The 17,244-nt window shown below is 48.8% G+C and overlaps 1 protein-coding gene across 3 annotated transcripts in view; it reads right to left on the bottom strand.

The window, feature by feature from the left end:
• The window catches only part of LOC101822529 (myelin basic protein), a 109,364-nt gene that overhangs the window by 54,407 nt on the left and 37,713 nt on the right, over positions 1-17,244 (bottom strand). For all 3 annotated transcript variants that reach the window (XM_013123837.3, XM_013123841.3, XM_040757792.1), the window contains one exon: positions 9,428-9,516. In XM_013123837.3, coding sequence (XP_012979291.2) covers positions 9,428-9,515 — 88 coding nt within the window. In that variant the 5' untranslated portion in view covers position 9,516. The remainder of the gene's footprint in view (positions 1-9,427; positions 9,517-17,244) is intronic.

Here is a 17,244-nt window from a genome sequence, read left to right as displayed (position 1 = left end):
TTTAAAAAAGATAAACAAAATCCCCCAAGTTCGGGAGAAAGATGGGATGCTTTCTTAGTTAAGTTGTAGTTAGTGTGTGAGTACCTCAACAGTAGTCATGAATAACAGTGGTCGGGGCAGAAGGAGTCAACCCATGGTCCATTCTGATTCTAATGACCGTAGGTCACAGGAAGTTACCCAGGTTTCACTTGCTGGCATCTCCAATTGTCCTTTCCATCCATCATAATGGAGTCTGTCTAACAGTCCGCCTGTCACTGTTGATCAGGCTCAATTAACAAGAGGTCACCCTTCTCAGCAGATATGAGTGAGACAGGATGTAACATGGATCGTGCCAAGCCTGACTTAGTTGCTAAGTGACTGGAGCTGTCTCCAGCATCCATGTATTAGGGCAGGAAGGTTGGGAGTGATAATTATCAATAGCTTTCTTTTTTTTTTTTTTTTTTGGTTTTTACGAGACAGGGTTTCCCTGTATTGTTTCGGAGGCTATCGGTCCAGCCTGGCCTCGAACGCACAAAGATCCACCTGCCTCTGCCTCCCGAGTGCTGGGATTAAAGGCGTGCGCCACCACCGCCCGGCCTATCAATAGCTTTCTAAATATGTCACATTCAACCCACAGCAGGATAGGGGATGGAGAAAAAACATGGGACCTTCAGAGGGGAGGGTGATGGGTTTTGGGGTGAAATAGGAAAGAGGGAATGGGAAGGGACACTCCCTGAATCCCAGGACAGCCAGGCCTGCATTTTCCTTCTTGACATTTTGCTTCTAAAACGTAAGATGTTGGCAGGGATGTGCCCTTGAGAGAAGCAACACTGACTTCCTTTTGGGAAATCAAAGACATCTTGGGTCTTATGCTGGTGGTGGCCCCCACACAGAGCATTTGCACAAGGAAGTTAACTGGAAAAGCGTGGTCCACCGCTTCACCAAGGAGAAGGACCTTTCTGCGTGTGTCAAGTCCATGGGAGACCTTAGGTCCCTGAAGCATAAGGACCTTCCTAGAGGACACAGGAGCTCCCAAGCCCAGTAACAAATCCAGACAAGGGCGAGACAACATGTGAAGCAGTTGCTTTACTGGTGAAGACCAATTGGAGGTGCTGGTGCTTTAGAACTCCGATCTCACCCAAGATGCTGAACACTCAAAGGAATCACAGTGGGCACAGATGTCTCCCATGGGCCCTTGACTGGTGAAGAGCCTCAGCCTTCCTGGGCCGCAGGCAAGGCACACTGCTCCCCAACTGGCCGAAGCCCATCACATCTGCTATTTGTGCTTCGGGAGACTGTGTTCCCTCTTTGTTCTCACTATCTGCCTGCTGTCCTATTGTGGCTCCACTGACCCTAAGTGACTCCGAGACACTTCTAAGGTGGGGCTGTCCATGGGCAGGCCATCTGAGCCTTGTGGGCACAGGCAGCCATGGCTGTTCTGTGGGAGTCAGCCTGCACAGCCATAGGCTTCTAGGAACTCCTCATCCTCCTGTCTGGAAAGGTACTGCTAGGCTACAGCCACTGCCCTGTCCTGGGAAATTTCAGCTCGCTGAGAAGTGCTTTAACAATGGAGAAAGAACAGCGTCCCTGGACACATTACTCACACACTTTCCTGTCCTACATGTGACCTCCCACAGCAGAGGCAGACCAGCCTCGGTGAAAGGGGTTCTACACACACACACACACACACACACACACACACACATACACACACACACACACACACACACACACACACACACACGAGCACACCCCTGTATGCACATGCCGCACACACCCTTATGTACATGCCAAATACACACACACACACTTGTATGCTCTCATCATATATGTACCCACCACACATGTACACACAATAGCCCAGGCCCTAAGAAGTAGAGGACGGGGAATTTGGTGGACTTCAGAGGTCTGCAGAAGCTGTGCCCAAGGGAAGAGCTGTCTGAGAGAGGAGCTGTCAGGGGAAAGAGGGGAGCAGAAAGCAGAGGATGTGTCCTCCCCTCCCACCAGGCTCTCAGTGTTGAAAACGCAGCTTCTCGCTGGGCACAGTGGCGCATGCCTTTAATCCCAGCACTCTGGAAACAGAGGCAGGCTGATTTCTGTGAGTTTGAGTCCTGCCTGGTCTACATAGTTCCACGACACCCAGGGCTACAGAGAAACCCTATTAAAAAGACAAAAAACAAAACGAAGCAAAAAAGCAAACCAAAACAACAGCAAAACCCCCAAACCATCCAACCAAATAAACAACAACAACAAAACAGGAAGAAAAGGCTGCCCCTAAGACCCTTTGGAGATTTAGTAGTGAGCAGACTGACACAGGTTCCCTATCTGCCATGGGCTCACCTTCTATCAGGCAGGGACCAAGCAACAACTAAGTAAATGAGAGACAGTGGGCACCGGAGGTGGGGGATAGTGCCCACTCTCCGTGCCATTCTTCTTGGTGCCTTGCACGCAGGAGGGACTGTCTGACACTCCTGGTCAGAGGACCCGGAAGGGAGTGATGAATACCCTTTTGCTTGGCACTGGAGTCTCTGGCTGGAGTGCCATCCTTCCTCTCTCTTCCCAGACACTCTCTGTTTTGCCCTCCGAGCTGAAACACAGAAGCAACTGGGGTTTTGAACCTCTAAGACTTAGGAGTTCATATGACAGGTTGGTGTGGCTCAGCTGTCTCCCTTCGTCCATGACAGGTCATCGAGAAGGGGACACTGAGCAGAGACTTGCAGGGGGTCCCCTCATGGATGCCAGAGAGTGCCAAGGGAGGTTAACCTGCTTGTACAGTGCCCTCTAGGGGTGCGCTTACACACATTCAGGCACACTCGGGCAGTTTAGCTTCAGTCAAAGTAAGCCTGGCTGCTGCTTGCACTGGAGACAGACATTGGCAGCAGCTGCCTTGGGCTGGTTTTGCAGCCATACAGAATGTAAGAGCTGTAGGGTTATGGAGACTTTTCAGAGGAAGGGCTAGGAGGTCAGACAGTGTGTGCAGGGTCAGGATCTCCATAGGAAAGTGTGAGTATGAACTGAAAGATACAACAGAAACCCAAGAAGTTAGAGGTGCCAAGAAGGACGGCAGGCCTTCTGAGAAAGGGCACAGGCAATAAGCCCAGGAGAGCGGCCACCTGGGCTGCAAATGGCAAGGATGTGGGTGGGGGGGCCCTCGCCCATTGGTCATGAGGCTGCTGGGCATAGCTCACTTGTCCTATTGTGATGGCATTTCTAACCTGGGAAAAGCAGCTGTGAGGGGGACACTGGATGGATACTGGTAGAGGAATGCTGGCCCTTGCCTCTCGGATACCCGAAGCCACATTCAGGAGAAGGAGGAGCCATGTTCATTCACACTTGCCCTGTGTGTTACACACAGCTCTGCCAGGGGCAGTGTCTACACTGCGGAGCTTCCACGTGGCTTCAGTCTGATCCTTCCTTGCCGTTTCCTAGAGTTTCTTTTTGTAATGGGGGTGTGGTGGGATTTAGCTGAGCTATTCAACAACAGAAGAAATGATATCATTTCAGGGATTAAATTGTGGATGAGCCTTATATTACCTGAAGTCAATGAATGGTAAAGGTCAGGGGAATCTCTTAAAAGATTAAAGTCGGGGTCACACACTCCAAGGTCTGTAGGGCTGAGCAGGTCGCTCTGATGAGACCCTGGACACCAGGCAATTACATCAGAAACCAGCTATTTCCTGGTCCTTAATGTTCTCAGAGAGGCTGGAATTCTAAACTCACAAACGCAATCACATAGGAGAGCAAGTGGTTTTCAAAGGGGTACTAATCAGTACCCTGGGGCACCTTAAAAACTTATAGATAGAAAAGATCAGAACACAAAACTGAACAAGGGATAGTTCTATCAGATGGTTGGAGTATCCTGTAACCCATCAATTAATTTAAAATTCCTTAATTTTAATTTATGAATTAAGTATATATGTAAGAGAATAAAATAAATACAGTAGTATTTTATTTCACCATGTGTGTGGGAAATACAGAATGAAAATCCTAGAGATAGAGTACACACTGGGATTCTGGGCACCTCCACACTGACACCAAGACTCCACTTACCAGTCAGTCAAAACGGCACATGCTCAAAATGAAGAGTTCAGTGCAGGGCCAGGAGGCTGACGGCCCACACCCATGCAAGAAGAAAGACTTCGCAGCTGCAGCTCAATTGGTTCTCACTAAGCAGTCAAGTTAAGTAGCTGAGCGGGGGAAGCTGGTGTTGGGGGTGGGGCTGTGCTGGGGAACACCTAGGGACTCCATCTCAGAAACGGAGGTTACGGAGGTTACGTGTGGATGAATGACAGGGCTCCGTCAGCTGGAGAGAGGAGATGTCTCCTCCTCACCTCCTGTCCCATCCTTTCAACTAGAGCTCTGGAGGAGGCATGGTCCCTCTCTTCCCAGCTGGCTTTGCGAGGCCTTCCTGGCTTCTCTGTGTCCTCTCGCTGAGGTGGTCTCTCTACAACAGAGCACTGATCTGGTACTTGAAAAGCAACAATAATAGCAAAACTCACCTTTGCTTTTCGTGTGTCAACCTGGGTTAAAATGTCTCCTTCCATCCCTCTATTGTTTCCTCTCACCCCTGACCCCTTTGGCCCCACTCTAGAATATTGCAGGCATATTGGAAATCCTCAAGGGGGACTCAATGACCGGTGTGGTGAAAGTGGATGGATCTGGACTCACGTAACACTGAGACATGTGTACAACATTGCAAGCCAGTCACCACATTCTTCACAAATGACATTTTTACCAGGACATTCTGGGTACCAGTGACTAATGAGGTACCAGCACCAAGTGTTGTTTAGTTTGTCTCTGGCTCATGAACCACTCACCAATGACACTTATTCCTAATTATGGGTGATGGAGAGCAGTAGAAATGCTAACAGACCTGCAACAGGCCCAAACATGGCTGACCTCTAGGTTTATTGTCTGTAAGCAGGGTCTTACCACTGCGACCTCTTGAGTACTGGGATTACAGGAGTTCTCCAAGGCACCCAGATTGCCTACCTGTTCTCTAACTGACCCCCTCAGTGTTGGGATGGAAATGGGCAGAGAGTATAGAAGAAGAAATATGGACAAAGAGGAAGGAGCAAGAGAGAAGGAAAGGAGGATGTCAGTGGCCAGCCACTCACACAGACAGCCACAGAGGAAGAGTGAAAGTAAGGCATACAGAAGTAAGAAAAGGAAAAAGCAAAAGGCAGATACGATATTTTAGAAAAGCTGGCAAGAAACAAGCCAAGCTAAGGGTGGATGTTCATAAGTAGTAATAAACCTCCATGTGTTTATTTATTTGGGAGCTGTGTGGCGAGCTCCCAAAAGAGCAAAAGAGTAAACAAAGAATAAAAAACAAACAATAACACTCTGCACAACAACACATATCCCACGTGTGTGACATGCAGGTGACCAAATCTCATACTTAAAGGGGACACTCCTCCACAGCAGTCACAATTGCCGTAGCTGCATCCTCATGTGATCTAGACTTCAGAGTCTTTGGTAGTCTATTGCATCTTATGTGCCCCCTTCCTGTAGACTGACTCAAGTTACAGGAAAAGGAGCAACAAGTGTGTGTAAGCATCTCTGAGGGATATGTTTTCCTTCAACACTGAACACAGTCTGGTCCATCTCCACTGCCTGGACATCCTTGTAACTTTCAGGAGGATTTGGTCTCACCAGTGCATGTCTCTGACAGACTCGTGAAATGATAAGTACAGCAGTGGAAGGAAGGTGTGACCTGTGATTAAGCTATCCTTGCCCACTCCACCTGCCAAGCTTGGGCTGCTTGTATGTATGTCAAGTAGTGTATCAGCCCCGACAGTTTGAAAGGAACCCATCACTTCTGCAGAGTAGTGGCACCCTCTTCTGGCGGCTGTTATACAACTAGAGTGAGTCATGGATGTTGAACTTGCTCATCTCAGGGAGGGCCTGCCCAGTAGCAGCTCTGTTTTAAGAGTTCTGTAGGAAGCGGGGGGGGGGGGTATGGGGGGTTATGTTGCCTTCCTTCTCCATGGCCTTCCAATGACAGGATGGTTTGTGAAGTTTGTTTGGGTGTGTGGCTCAACAAAGATTAAAAACTGGCCAGTTGAAAAATAGCCTGGTTCCTCAAACTGGGGACGACATAGTTCCCTAGGCTACTGTGCCCTGCAATATTTCCTTCCTCCTGTGTAGCCAGGCAACCAGGCCTGAGGTGTAACCACAATGCAGTCAGAGGAAGGGGACAGAGAGATTTAGCATTGTGCCTGCTGCGACACTTGCTTGAGACTGAAGCAGCCTTGCAATTAACATAAAGTCTCAAGGCCTATACGCTACTGATTAACCCAGGATTGTCCCACAGAGGAAGAGTACCTAGATCCAGTTGACTGACTTAGTTTGTGGTTTAGAACCATCAGGTGTGGCATGCGTGCCTAGTCAACCCTGCCTGCCGACTTCTCTATATGGCCAGTTGATCCCATCCAGGGGAACCAGTACCCCTACCACGATGTCCAGTATCCTAGGTGTGTATCCTGCACTAATGTGTTGCTAGTGCAGACAGGTTTCACTACATTCTACAGCCTTTGTCTGTTGAAGATGCCCATGTTAGGGCTGCAGTGGACTCAGAGTTCGCAAAGTATAAGAGATAACCAGCGGGGTTTGCTTTCCTGAGCCTATGGGAAGGTTTACAGTTAGAGAAGTCCTTATGAGGTAGAGGGGGCTGGCTTCATTGGGAACCATGTCTGCACCATCACCAGTTTATAAGGAATTCTCCTATAAGGGATGGCTCAATTGATCAGACAATGCTAAACCTGACAGCCTGAGTTAGACAGCCACATGTCGGAAAAGAGAATTAACTTCCAAAGGTTGCCTTCCTTTGATGTCTACCAGGATACACACACACACCTGACCTATACCACCCACATATACACCTGACCTATACCACATAAACACACACACACACACACACACACACACACACACACACCACGACAAAAACAAAAGCCCCAAACAAACAAACAAACAAACAACCTAGCCAAGGTCATTTGAGTTTTTCTTTTCCATTTGTCATCTTTAGCCTGGAACTTCTGTGGATGCCAGAGAAGGGCAAGGTTATCAAGTTCAAGGGCAGGGGCTCAGCAGCTCACAAGGACTGCCAAGTACCCAGGGTATGCAAGCCCTTCCAGCTGCCCTGACTCAGTGCTGTGTGAGCCTGTGACATCTGCAGGCAGCAGCTTCCTCACATGCCCCTGGGCTCTGACTCAGCTAGGACCAGAATGAGCTGTGCATGCGTGAGGGTGATTTGGATCCTACTGCAGACTGCAGTGCGAGAGCTGGGAATTGCATTCATGCCACAGGCATGCGTTCATGCATGAGTGCATTCCTGTTCCAGGTCCCGGGAGCAACTGCATTTATTGTGGACAGACCTGTAACTTCTGCCTTGCCATTGGCTTCCACCTTCCAGTCAGGAAGATGTTCTCCTGGGCTACCTCACAGCTTCAGGAATAAGGATATTTATACAATTTATGGAGGGGACTCAGAGAACCCTTTGTGTGCTATAGTTTATGTGTTACATCCATTTCTCTGTGTGTATACACCCCGCCCCCACAGACATAATGGTAAAGTAAGGGTTACTATGATTATAAATAAACTAAGAAGCAATTAATTAGGACTAGGACCACAGCTCAGTGGTAAGGCACTTGCCTAGCATGTATTCAACTCCTGAACTCCATCCCCAGAACAACAAAACAACCCAACGAATACTAAAGATAACACTTCCTTAAAGAAGATACAAACCCTGACATACATATTTTGCATGTGCTTTGGTACCTCTGATATGCTTCTGTGTGTACAGATGTGCATTAGTTCTTTGCCCGTACTTGGGAATCACAAGAAACCATGGCAGAAGACTCCCTTCCCCCCCTAAATATCACACAGGCAGACACTGAGTTCTGTACTGTGCCTTGCCCTTAATATTTTAAATCTTGTCCCTTGCTATCACACTGCTGGCTTCTACTCTCCCCCAGGCTCAGGCCCCAGGAGCAACTAAAACAATGAATACCCTGCTTCCTAAAAACAGAAATGCCCCAAGAAAATTCCTGTGAAAATGGACACAGTTAATGGAATTGGAAGAACCTCCCCCCGCCCCCCCCAACACAATTCCAGCTCACGGTCATGGTTTTCAATGTTAGGGTCACACTGTTCCCAGAGACTTTTCAATGTTATGGTCACACTGTTCCCAGAGACTTTTCAACCACAGGTGCTTGCTCAAGAAGGACAAAGCACAGAAGGAAGGAATTTTGAAGACACCAAGTAAGTCAAAAGGAACAATAACAAAACTCCAGGGTAGACGGCACTGTCTAGGGAGAAGAATGGAGAAAGGCCTTTGCAGAAGCAAGCGGAGGCCCTGAGAGGGGGTGCCCAAGGGGTGCTAGCTTCCACTGACTGAAACCTAGGTTGGTGACGGGGCTATGACCTGCAGTGGCAGGGCCTGGCTGCGGTTTCCTCTCAGGACAGTGGGCTCTTACCACGTGGGTTTGTTCTCTACCATGCTTCCCTTCTCCTGACTCCCTAAGTGGAAAAAAGGAAGACAGCAGCGTCCCTTAGATTCTGGTCAGTCGTGGGAGCTGGAGGGAAGTCATGGAAAAGATAACTCAACCACATTCCGAAAGAATCAGATGAGGATGTTTGTCCCCTCTGGTAAGAAGGAAGAAACAGAAAACCCATGTGAAGGGCAGTGTGTATTCTCGAGGCTCCAGGAAGGTAGCATTTCACAGACAGCACTTATTCCCAACAACAGCTGAGTCACCGTCTACAGCCAGCCCAAGGAAGGCTGTACACAGACTTTGGCAAGCTTACTTCCTAGTCAGCATTGTTATGTCACTGTGAGTCTGGCTTGCTGATGTCCCCACCAACTGGCAGAGAGGGAGACTGCTAGGAGCCTTAGGGTTACAGGGAGCAACCATGAGCAAACAAAATTCTGGGTCTCATGGGAAAGGGTCTACAGGAGGGCAGTAAGGTGACCTGTTTGCCATACCACTGCACGGATAATTAAAAATGAAGACAGAGGTTGGGGAGATAGTCCTGTGGGTAAATGACTTGCTGCATAAATGTGAGGACCTCAGTGTGGATCCCTGGAATCCATGTAAAACCACACATAACAGTGCACATCTGAAATTCCAGTGTAAAGAGAAGGGGATGGGTGGAGTTGGCCATTGGAAGCTCATAGACCAGGCATCCTGCGGTAAGCAGTGGTGAACAAGATAACTTGTTTTATATAGGTGGGGGGGAGGGGAGGTTGTCCTCTGACTTCCCTGTGTCCCGTGCGAGCTTGTATTCATATATGGGAATACACATACACCCACAAAAACAAAACAAAACCACAACAGCAACAATACCAAAAACCCAAAGAGAAGGACAAGAATTTTCCAGTGAGAAGGCGTGGGCTGACAGTCCAAGCACGAAAGGGGGCCAGACCCTCTATACTGCTACATACCAAACACATCGCTGTCTTCCGAGGCTGTCTGAGAAAGCTTGCCCATGCTTCTCTTTTTTTTCAGCCTCTCCTCGGTGAATCTCAGCATCCTGGAAGAAAATAACACACGGATGAACACAGTTGCACACATATAGATACATTTTTGGCAACAAAATGATCTTAATGCATTGTCTTCAAGTGGGAGATGGAGCTAGCTCGGGCTAGACTCAGGTGAGATAACTCAGGGTTATTGCTCTGCTTAACCAAGCACATGTGCTCTGGGTGGGGGAGGGGAGGGGGATTGGGGATGGTTTCACATAAGAGGTGCCAGTGTTAGCTTGGAGAGAATACAGTGGCCAGGCAATTCCTATCAGCAGATGGGTTGCCTGTGTGGGTAATCTTAGATTTCAAATGGCTTTCATAGCTTTGAATTCTAGGTAAGACTAAACAGGGGCCTGTCAGGACTCTGGGGACAGTACCAATGCTAACATTCAGTGATACCTTGCGTTCCTGTGAGGCAGGGAACAGCCTGCTGTGGGAGAGTTCGGTTGTCCCTGACTTGGTGCCCTGGTACCCCTGGGGATGATGGGATAAAAGGGGGTTGGGCCAGTTTTTCTGCCTTCTCTTTGGGATCCCGTTGAAGGTCTTGATGCAAGCATGAATGTACGGCTTATTATATTATTTAATATTACATTGTTTTATTTATTTGTGTGTGTGTGTGTGTGTGTGTGTGTACATGTATGTGTGCAAAGGTCCGGATGTCACCTTTGGGTGTCCTTTCTCGGGAACCATCTATTTCAATCTTTGAGACAGTGTCTCTCATTGGCTGGAAACCTGCCGATTAGGGTAGCCACGCTGGCCAGCATGCCCTAGGGATCCACTGTTTTCGTCTCTCTGGCACTGAGATAACAACAGGTGCACCATTACTTGCCTTTTAAAAAAAGTTATTTTGAGACAGCGTTTCACTGTACAACTCTGGTTGGTCAGGAACTTGTAGGCAGGTCTTGAGCTTGTGGCCACCCTCCTCCCTCGGCCCCTCAAGTATCAGATAATAGACGTTCACCCCATGCTTGGCGTTTGAACTTTTGTCTTTGAGTTTAAATGTTTAGCGTGCAGTTTACTCACAAGTGTGGGGAGCAGAAAGGGTTCCGTTTCTTTATGTGTGTGTAATCATCTCACTGGTTAACTTTAATGCGTCCTATCCACACAGCAGATACAATTCAGACCCAGGCTGATAGTTGTGTAGCTCTGAATCCTGCTCCCCTTCCAGCTCTCTGCAGTCCTCAGAAAGTGACTCCCTGGGATGGCTTCCCCGAGCCCCCTGTGGCCCTTGTCTGTCATAATAATGGCCCTGCTGGGCTGCCCTGGAGCCCTTTCTGTTCATTCCCATACGGCGTCTGGAATCTTAACTGGTGCTGGGCCGACTCTGGGTGGCATCTCCCGGGCACAGCACCTATGGGCAGGGAAGCCCCTGCAGCTGAGAGAACAGGCTGCCACCCTTTCCAGACCCAGCATCACCAGGCCCACGTGGTTGTCATCTGCCGCCAAGACACAGCACCGGTGCTCTCCAATCTTTCAGACCACTCTGTCCCAGGTCAGCCCCTCCTCTCCTAAGAACCCATGTCAGCTACGTATCCTCACTATTATTATTATGATAACAAGCCCTATGGTCACATGCTAGGTATATGCTGACTTGTGCATTAGCCACACTACATTGAGCATATACTTAACCTTTCCATGCCTTAGAGTCCTTTTCCATCAAAGAAAGGAAATGCTAACGTTGTCTGGCATGGGATTTACACATGACAATTAGCAGAATTCTACACAAAGTGCTTAGAAACTGTTGTTCTATTCAATGAGATGAACTAGAGGTGGGCACCTCCCTGGGTCTTGCCCTGGGTGCCTGTTGCTCATGTTAGCTCGGCTCCATGTTTTTTCTTTGAGTGTGGGTCGGGGGTGGAGTGGGGATGGTGTTGGCTGGCTCCCCTTTCTTGGTCTTCTCTTCCCTTGCTCCGGCATCTTCAGTGAGGGTGAACTGATTCTGTGAGACCAGAGAGCAGGTCCAAGAATTGCTCCCACCTCCAAAGGCCACCCAACCAGTCACCCACGCACCCCAGCTTCAGAATGTATGGGCTGCTGTCTAGAGGAGCAAACTAGACTGTAGAAGCAGAGGTGGGACTCCAGTATCCTTGGTTGTGTTTGAGTGACTGCTGGTAAGTCGCCTGCTGTTTCCCATCCCTGGAACTCCCCCACCCCACCCACACAAGATCTCTTGGTAGTGGGAACCCAATTTGATGCACCCAATGAAGATGGGCTTGACTAAGTGTGAACCTAAAGTCAGATTCAGACACACAGGGCTCCATTGGTTGCGAGATGAATGTGTTCTGGGTGGGTGGTGACACAGGTCAGGGTGGCAGGATGCTAACATCCCACAGCAGCCAGGTGGCTCATTTGTGGAGGACCCAGCTGTAGCATCTGACTGGTCATGGACGAGATGAGTGACAGCCATAGCCAAGGCCCTGGGTGCTCACAGTAGGTATTACGTAGAGGGTAAAGCACACAGCAACCATCCCACAAGGCGATGTTGTCTGTGCAGTTAACCTACATTCTAGACGCCAGCGTTCCCATGTGACGAGGCTGGTGCTAGCAGACTCGAAGTTACCTGCAGATAGTCATGTCTATTATACTTCCTGCTTCCCTTGGTAACAAGTCTTACCTCTCTTTTGTTTTTCAACAAACTTTATTCTTAGGGTCTTTGGCATCTGTTTCCTTCCCCAAATCCTCTCCAACTCTGTTAACTGCTAAACTTCACTCCTTTCTGTGAGTTTCATGTTCCTTAAATTATATGTCTGTGTTCCAACCTCTGGGACTCTGATGCTGCATGGAAATCGGGCCTTTCACAGATATAAGAAAGTTAAGGGGGGGCTACAATGGACTAGTGTGGGCCTAATCTGGTTATTGGCATCCTTGTCATAGGGAAAGCACGTTGGACCATGCAGGAGAAATGGTGGTGACACACACACAAGCCAGGACACTTGAAAGACAATGGGGCCACCCGGAGGCAGGGAGACATTCCCTCGTGCCCTTCAGAACAGCAGCAAGAAAGGAGAAGCGAGCTTGGGTACCAAGGGATTTTACACTCCTAGCGTACCATGAGTCAGTGAGCAGTCTCATTTTCTCTGTGAGGAAAACACGAAAAAAGGAACTTCAATGAACTTTGACCTTCAAATGTCAGGCAGCAGCTTCCCATGGGCTCTGAGGGGGCCTGGCATGGAGCATGGAAGGTGGGACCAGGGCTTGAAGCCTCGTCCCTACCCTCCACTTTGTCCTCCCCAGACCTGCTGTACACTGTGGGTGTTCACGAGACCCCAGGCAAGGAGTAAAGGAGAAGGATCTAGAGCTGCCAGGCACGGTGGAGGAATCCTGGTGTGACTCCAGACCGGTCACCTGGTCACATGCTCCTCAGTAAACAGTGTCCAGACACCTGGGCGACACGCCCACCACAGAGGAGTGTCCCTGCCATTCAAAGACATTTAGTTGGCACAGAGACGAGCATACCACGGAGGTGCACACACGGGCACACATACCTGTGCACGTACATTCACGCACAGGCTCAGCCCCAGCAGGTTGTTTTCCTTGCATTTTTGAAGGATTAATGGCCTGGGTGACAAGTTTTTGGGGAATGGTCAGATGACATGTTTGTACATACTGTATAAAGTTCTGGAAGGTAGCTCTGGGAGGGGAGGATGCTACAACGTTCTGACTCAGGAGAGCAGCGTCACAGAGTGCCACACTGAAGAACCAGTTTTGTGTTGAACTCCGAGCCACGGCCACCACAGACTCTCTAACTTAGAAAGCACATGCAAGAATGGACTTTGAGAGTTTTGAATCCTTTAAACCTTGTGGGTCAATAAGGAGCAGGCCCCGGACAGAAGTGAAGCCCTCACCTGCTGTCAAGGATGCCCAAGACTTCGGTTGCCCTGAGGCGTCTACATCTAATACCTAAGCTCCAAAGCAGCAGCTACCATTTGAGGCAGGGTATTCACTAGAGGCCCTGGAGGCTGGACAGATGACCACACACGGTCATCTAGCAGGCTAGCTTGTGTATGTGTCCTGACGACGCCACTTCACGTAGAAACACATGTTAGGAGGCTGGAGATGTGGCTGAGTGTTTGCCTGGCATACATGAAGTACACACGTGTAATCTCAGACTGAGGAGGTACAGGCAAGAGGGTCAAAGACTCAAGGCTGTCCTTGAATACACACACAGCAAATTCAGGGCCTCATGAGATCCTGTCTGTAAACAAACAATATCTAAACAAACATGAGCATCAGAAATTTTTTTCAGGAATTGGGGGGAATGAACATTAAACTATATGAAGACTGTTCATCAGAACTTCTGAGATTTGTACTCTTTCTATGTCTGGGATAAGGAGGATGCAGGAGGCTAAATTTTTTTCAGGAATTGGGGGGAATGAACATTAAATTATATAAAGACTGTTCATCAGAACTTCTGAGATTTGTACTCTTTCTCTCTACGTCTGGGATAAGGAGGATGCAGGAGGCTCTTTTTACAAGTATCCATAAGCAGGGACCCATGTACCGGTCCTGGGGTAAGGAGGGTGTGGGTGTCCTTCACAGAATAGTAACAAAGCTTCCTACTGTTGCTCTTTCTGTCTGACAGGTTCTGGCTGGCAGGTCCTCTTATCCCCTCTCCAGTGGTCACTTGGTACCTTGTCTGGAACTAGGGATGGGCCATAGACCTCAAGCACACACTCATCTAGGCCCTCTTGGCTCCTGGTCTTGCCAGAGACTGAGAGCTGGGGACTCTGACATGTGCTCAGCCGTAGGGCTGTGGGACCTGGGCTGTGCCAGGGCACCCTGCCATGGCCTTCCCGCGTGAGTCGACAGGTGAGTCAGAGGCCCGGAACCATTGCCGAAACCTGCAGAGCTGCGGATTTGGAGCCCGATGCCTGGGGAGGGTGCCCACTCTGCAGTCCTGGAGGAAACTTGCCACTCCTGACTGCCAGGCCCAGCTTGAGTGGAGGGAGCAGAAGAGAGGTTCCAAAGTGACCAGGCAAGCCAACTCAGGGTCTCACAGACAAATGGTAAAGGCTGTTTAACTGACAACAGATGTCACTGAAGGGTTGTCACCCTGGGGCCCTGAGGTTGAGGGGCTGACGAGCTGCTGTGGGTAATCTATGACAGTGCTGGAAGTGAGGTGTCAGTCATCACGGAAGAGTGGGGCAGGGCAGCCTAAGGCCACGTTCATACCCACTGTGGTAGACAGAATTTAGTGTCCACTTTGGTGAGCAGCATAGTTCAGAGCCTACTGTGAGCCCCTGGGATCAGACACCAGGAAGAGGAGCCGTTCCTCCCTTCCAGGACACACGGAAGTCCAGGGGAGTGTGACTCTTTCTTGCCTCTGACTCCCTGCTTCACACGGCACAGTCTAAATTCCCACTCCAGCCTCCCTGGGGACACCTCTAGGCCTCAGCTGCTCCAGATTCCATGAGGAAGTAGCTCCTTGGGTCGCATGGTGCTCACCCAAACAGGGTACAGCACCTCCCACAGCCCACGCGCACAGTGCATGTCTGCCTGCTGGGGTTTTGTGTGGTGGAAGGACTTGGAAATTTTAATCTGGTGACAAACTGGCAGAAGCCATTAAAGGACTGAAGTATCAGAGCAAGGAAAAGTCCTGTGCATGCTAGTCAAAAGCTCTAAAAATAGAAAGAAAGAAGGAAAGAAAGGAAGGAAGGAAGGAAGGAAGGAAGGAAGGAAGGAAGGAAGGAAGAGGTTGAATTTATTGTTCAGCCTCCCCTCCCTTCTTTCTTCCTCAAATAGAGGGTCCCATGTATTCCAGGCTGGCCTCAAACGCCATATATAGCTGAGGATGACCATGAATGCTTGCTGCTCCTACCTCTACAAAACACCAAGATTACAAGCTTCTGCCACCATAGCAGACTTCACTTTCTCTAGATTCTGTTCTGACTCTGGCTCTACAATGAGTTAAGATAAATAACAAAGGTACTAGCTAAGGGCTAGCAAGTTGGCTCAGATGACAGGAGTTGGAGTCCTGGGTCCCGGGATCAAGGGAGAGACCTGTATCCTGAAAATTAACCTCTGGCTTCTACTTCTGGGCCATGGCGCGCGTGCACACGCACACACACACACAAACACATGCACTCACAACCACACACACACACACACACCAATAATAAAGATAAATAAGTAATATTTTAAAAAGACGGGTCTACATCAGCAGCTTGATTAGGCCCCATCCCTATCATGTAGAATTTGAGGACAGAGAAGGCCACAGGGTCCTTCCTGGGCCAGGGTGCCCACATCAGGCACAGGTGACATTTTTGGGTGGATCAGCTCTGCCATGGGGATGTACAGGTTCAGTAACTGCTTCTGTCCTCTGCCCTCCACCTTGCCTATGTCACCTCCAACTGTCACAATTAGGGGCAAATATTCCTCAGAGATTAACCCACCTTTGGCAAGGAGCTTGGTCTATAAAAATAAGAATAGACAGTGAGACTATGTTCATTTTCTAACACGCTTGGCGGTTAGTGTTCCTGAAGTGACAACATCAGAGACTGGCTGGGGTTGTGGGGAGGGGACTTAAGTTACTAAAGCAAAGGCCACTTGGGTGATGTTCTTAATCTGAAAAAAAAGAGCAGAGTTAGAGATTTGGGTAAGTAGGACTCCACTGAAACTAAAAATAAAGTAAATACTTTGAAAGACAGAAAGGATAACAGGCTGGGTGCTGTGGGCACAGCTGTGGTCCTAGCGCTGGGTGTCCCTGGGGCTTGCTGGCCTGCCAGCCCGGCCTCCTTGGTGAGTTCCAGGTGAGCGAAGACCCTGTCTCAAAAAACAAGTAGACTTGAGGGTGTCCTCTGATCTTCACATTTACACACATACAAGTGCACATGCGACCACTCATATGAACACACACACACACACACACACACACACACATGAAGGTGAAAGACAATGTATATAATGGGGAAGATTATTTGGAAATCTTTTATCTAATGAGGATCAAGCATCTAGATTGTATGAAGCTCCCATGAGTCAACAACACAACGATATCTAATTTTAAATGATGGTAAAGGTTGTTTTCTCAAAGAAGATAAAGATACCTGTAGGATTAATATCAAAGCCACAGTGAGACTGTCTCACACAGCAGGATGACTGTGGTTGGGTGGTGAAACTGTACCCCCAGACCTAGCTGGTAGACGTGACAGATGGGACCTCAGAACCACCTGGTGTGAACAGCAGATGGTGCAGATGCTGTGGAAAGGTTTTTACAGTTTCTCAAAAGGTTAACCACAGGTGAACAATGTATTCCTAGGCGTATTCTTGACAGAAATTAAACAGGAATCTGTCTAAACACATGTAAATATCTACAGAAGCATTATCTGCAATAACTTGAAGGAGGAAGCATTCCATATACCAAGAAACCCATGAGCAGGTAATTAAAACATAAGAGAGAGAGAGAGAGAGAGAGAGAGAGAGAGAGAGAGAGAGAGAGAGAGAGAGAGAGAGAGAGAGAGGATAGCATGGACAAACCTTCAAAATGTAATGCTTTGGGTTAGAAGTCACACACAAAAGGCCACCCAGATAATTCCATCCATGTGATTTAGTATAATAGAGAAACAGAGAGAGAGGACCAGTAGTCTCTGAAGGATGGGGTGGGGTGACAGTTGAGGGGCAAACCTGATTTGCGTGAGTCAGTGTTCTAAATGGGATGCTGTGATGGCAGCACACGCACACGCACGCAGACGTGAATACGTTAAACTGCACTGAACATTTTCAGTCTGTGCATGTATGAA

This window comes from Mesocricetus auratus, unplaced genomic scaffold, assembly GCF_017639785.1.
Source record: "Mesocricetus auratus isolate SY011 unplaced genomic scaffold, BCM_Maur_2.0 Super-Scaffold_100015, whole genome shotgun sequence".
Classification (NCBI taxonomy): Eukaryota; Metazoa; Chordata; class Mammalia; order Rodentia; family Cricetidae; genus Mesocricetus; species Mesocricetus auratus.
Note: the sequence above shows the minus strand (reverse complement) of the source record. Positions and strands in the feature narration are given on the sequence as shown.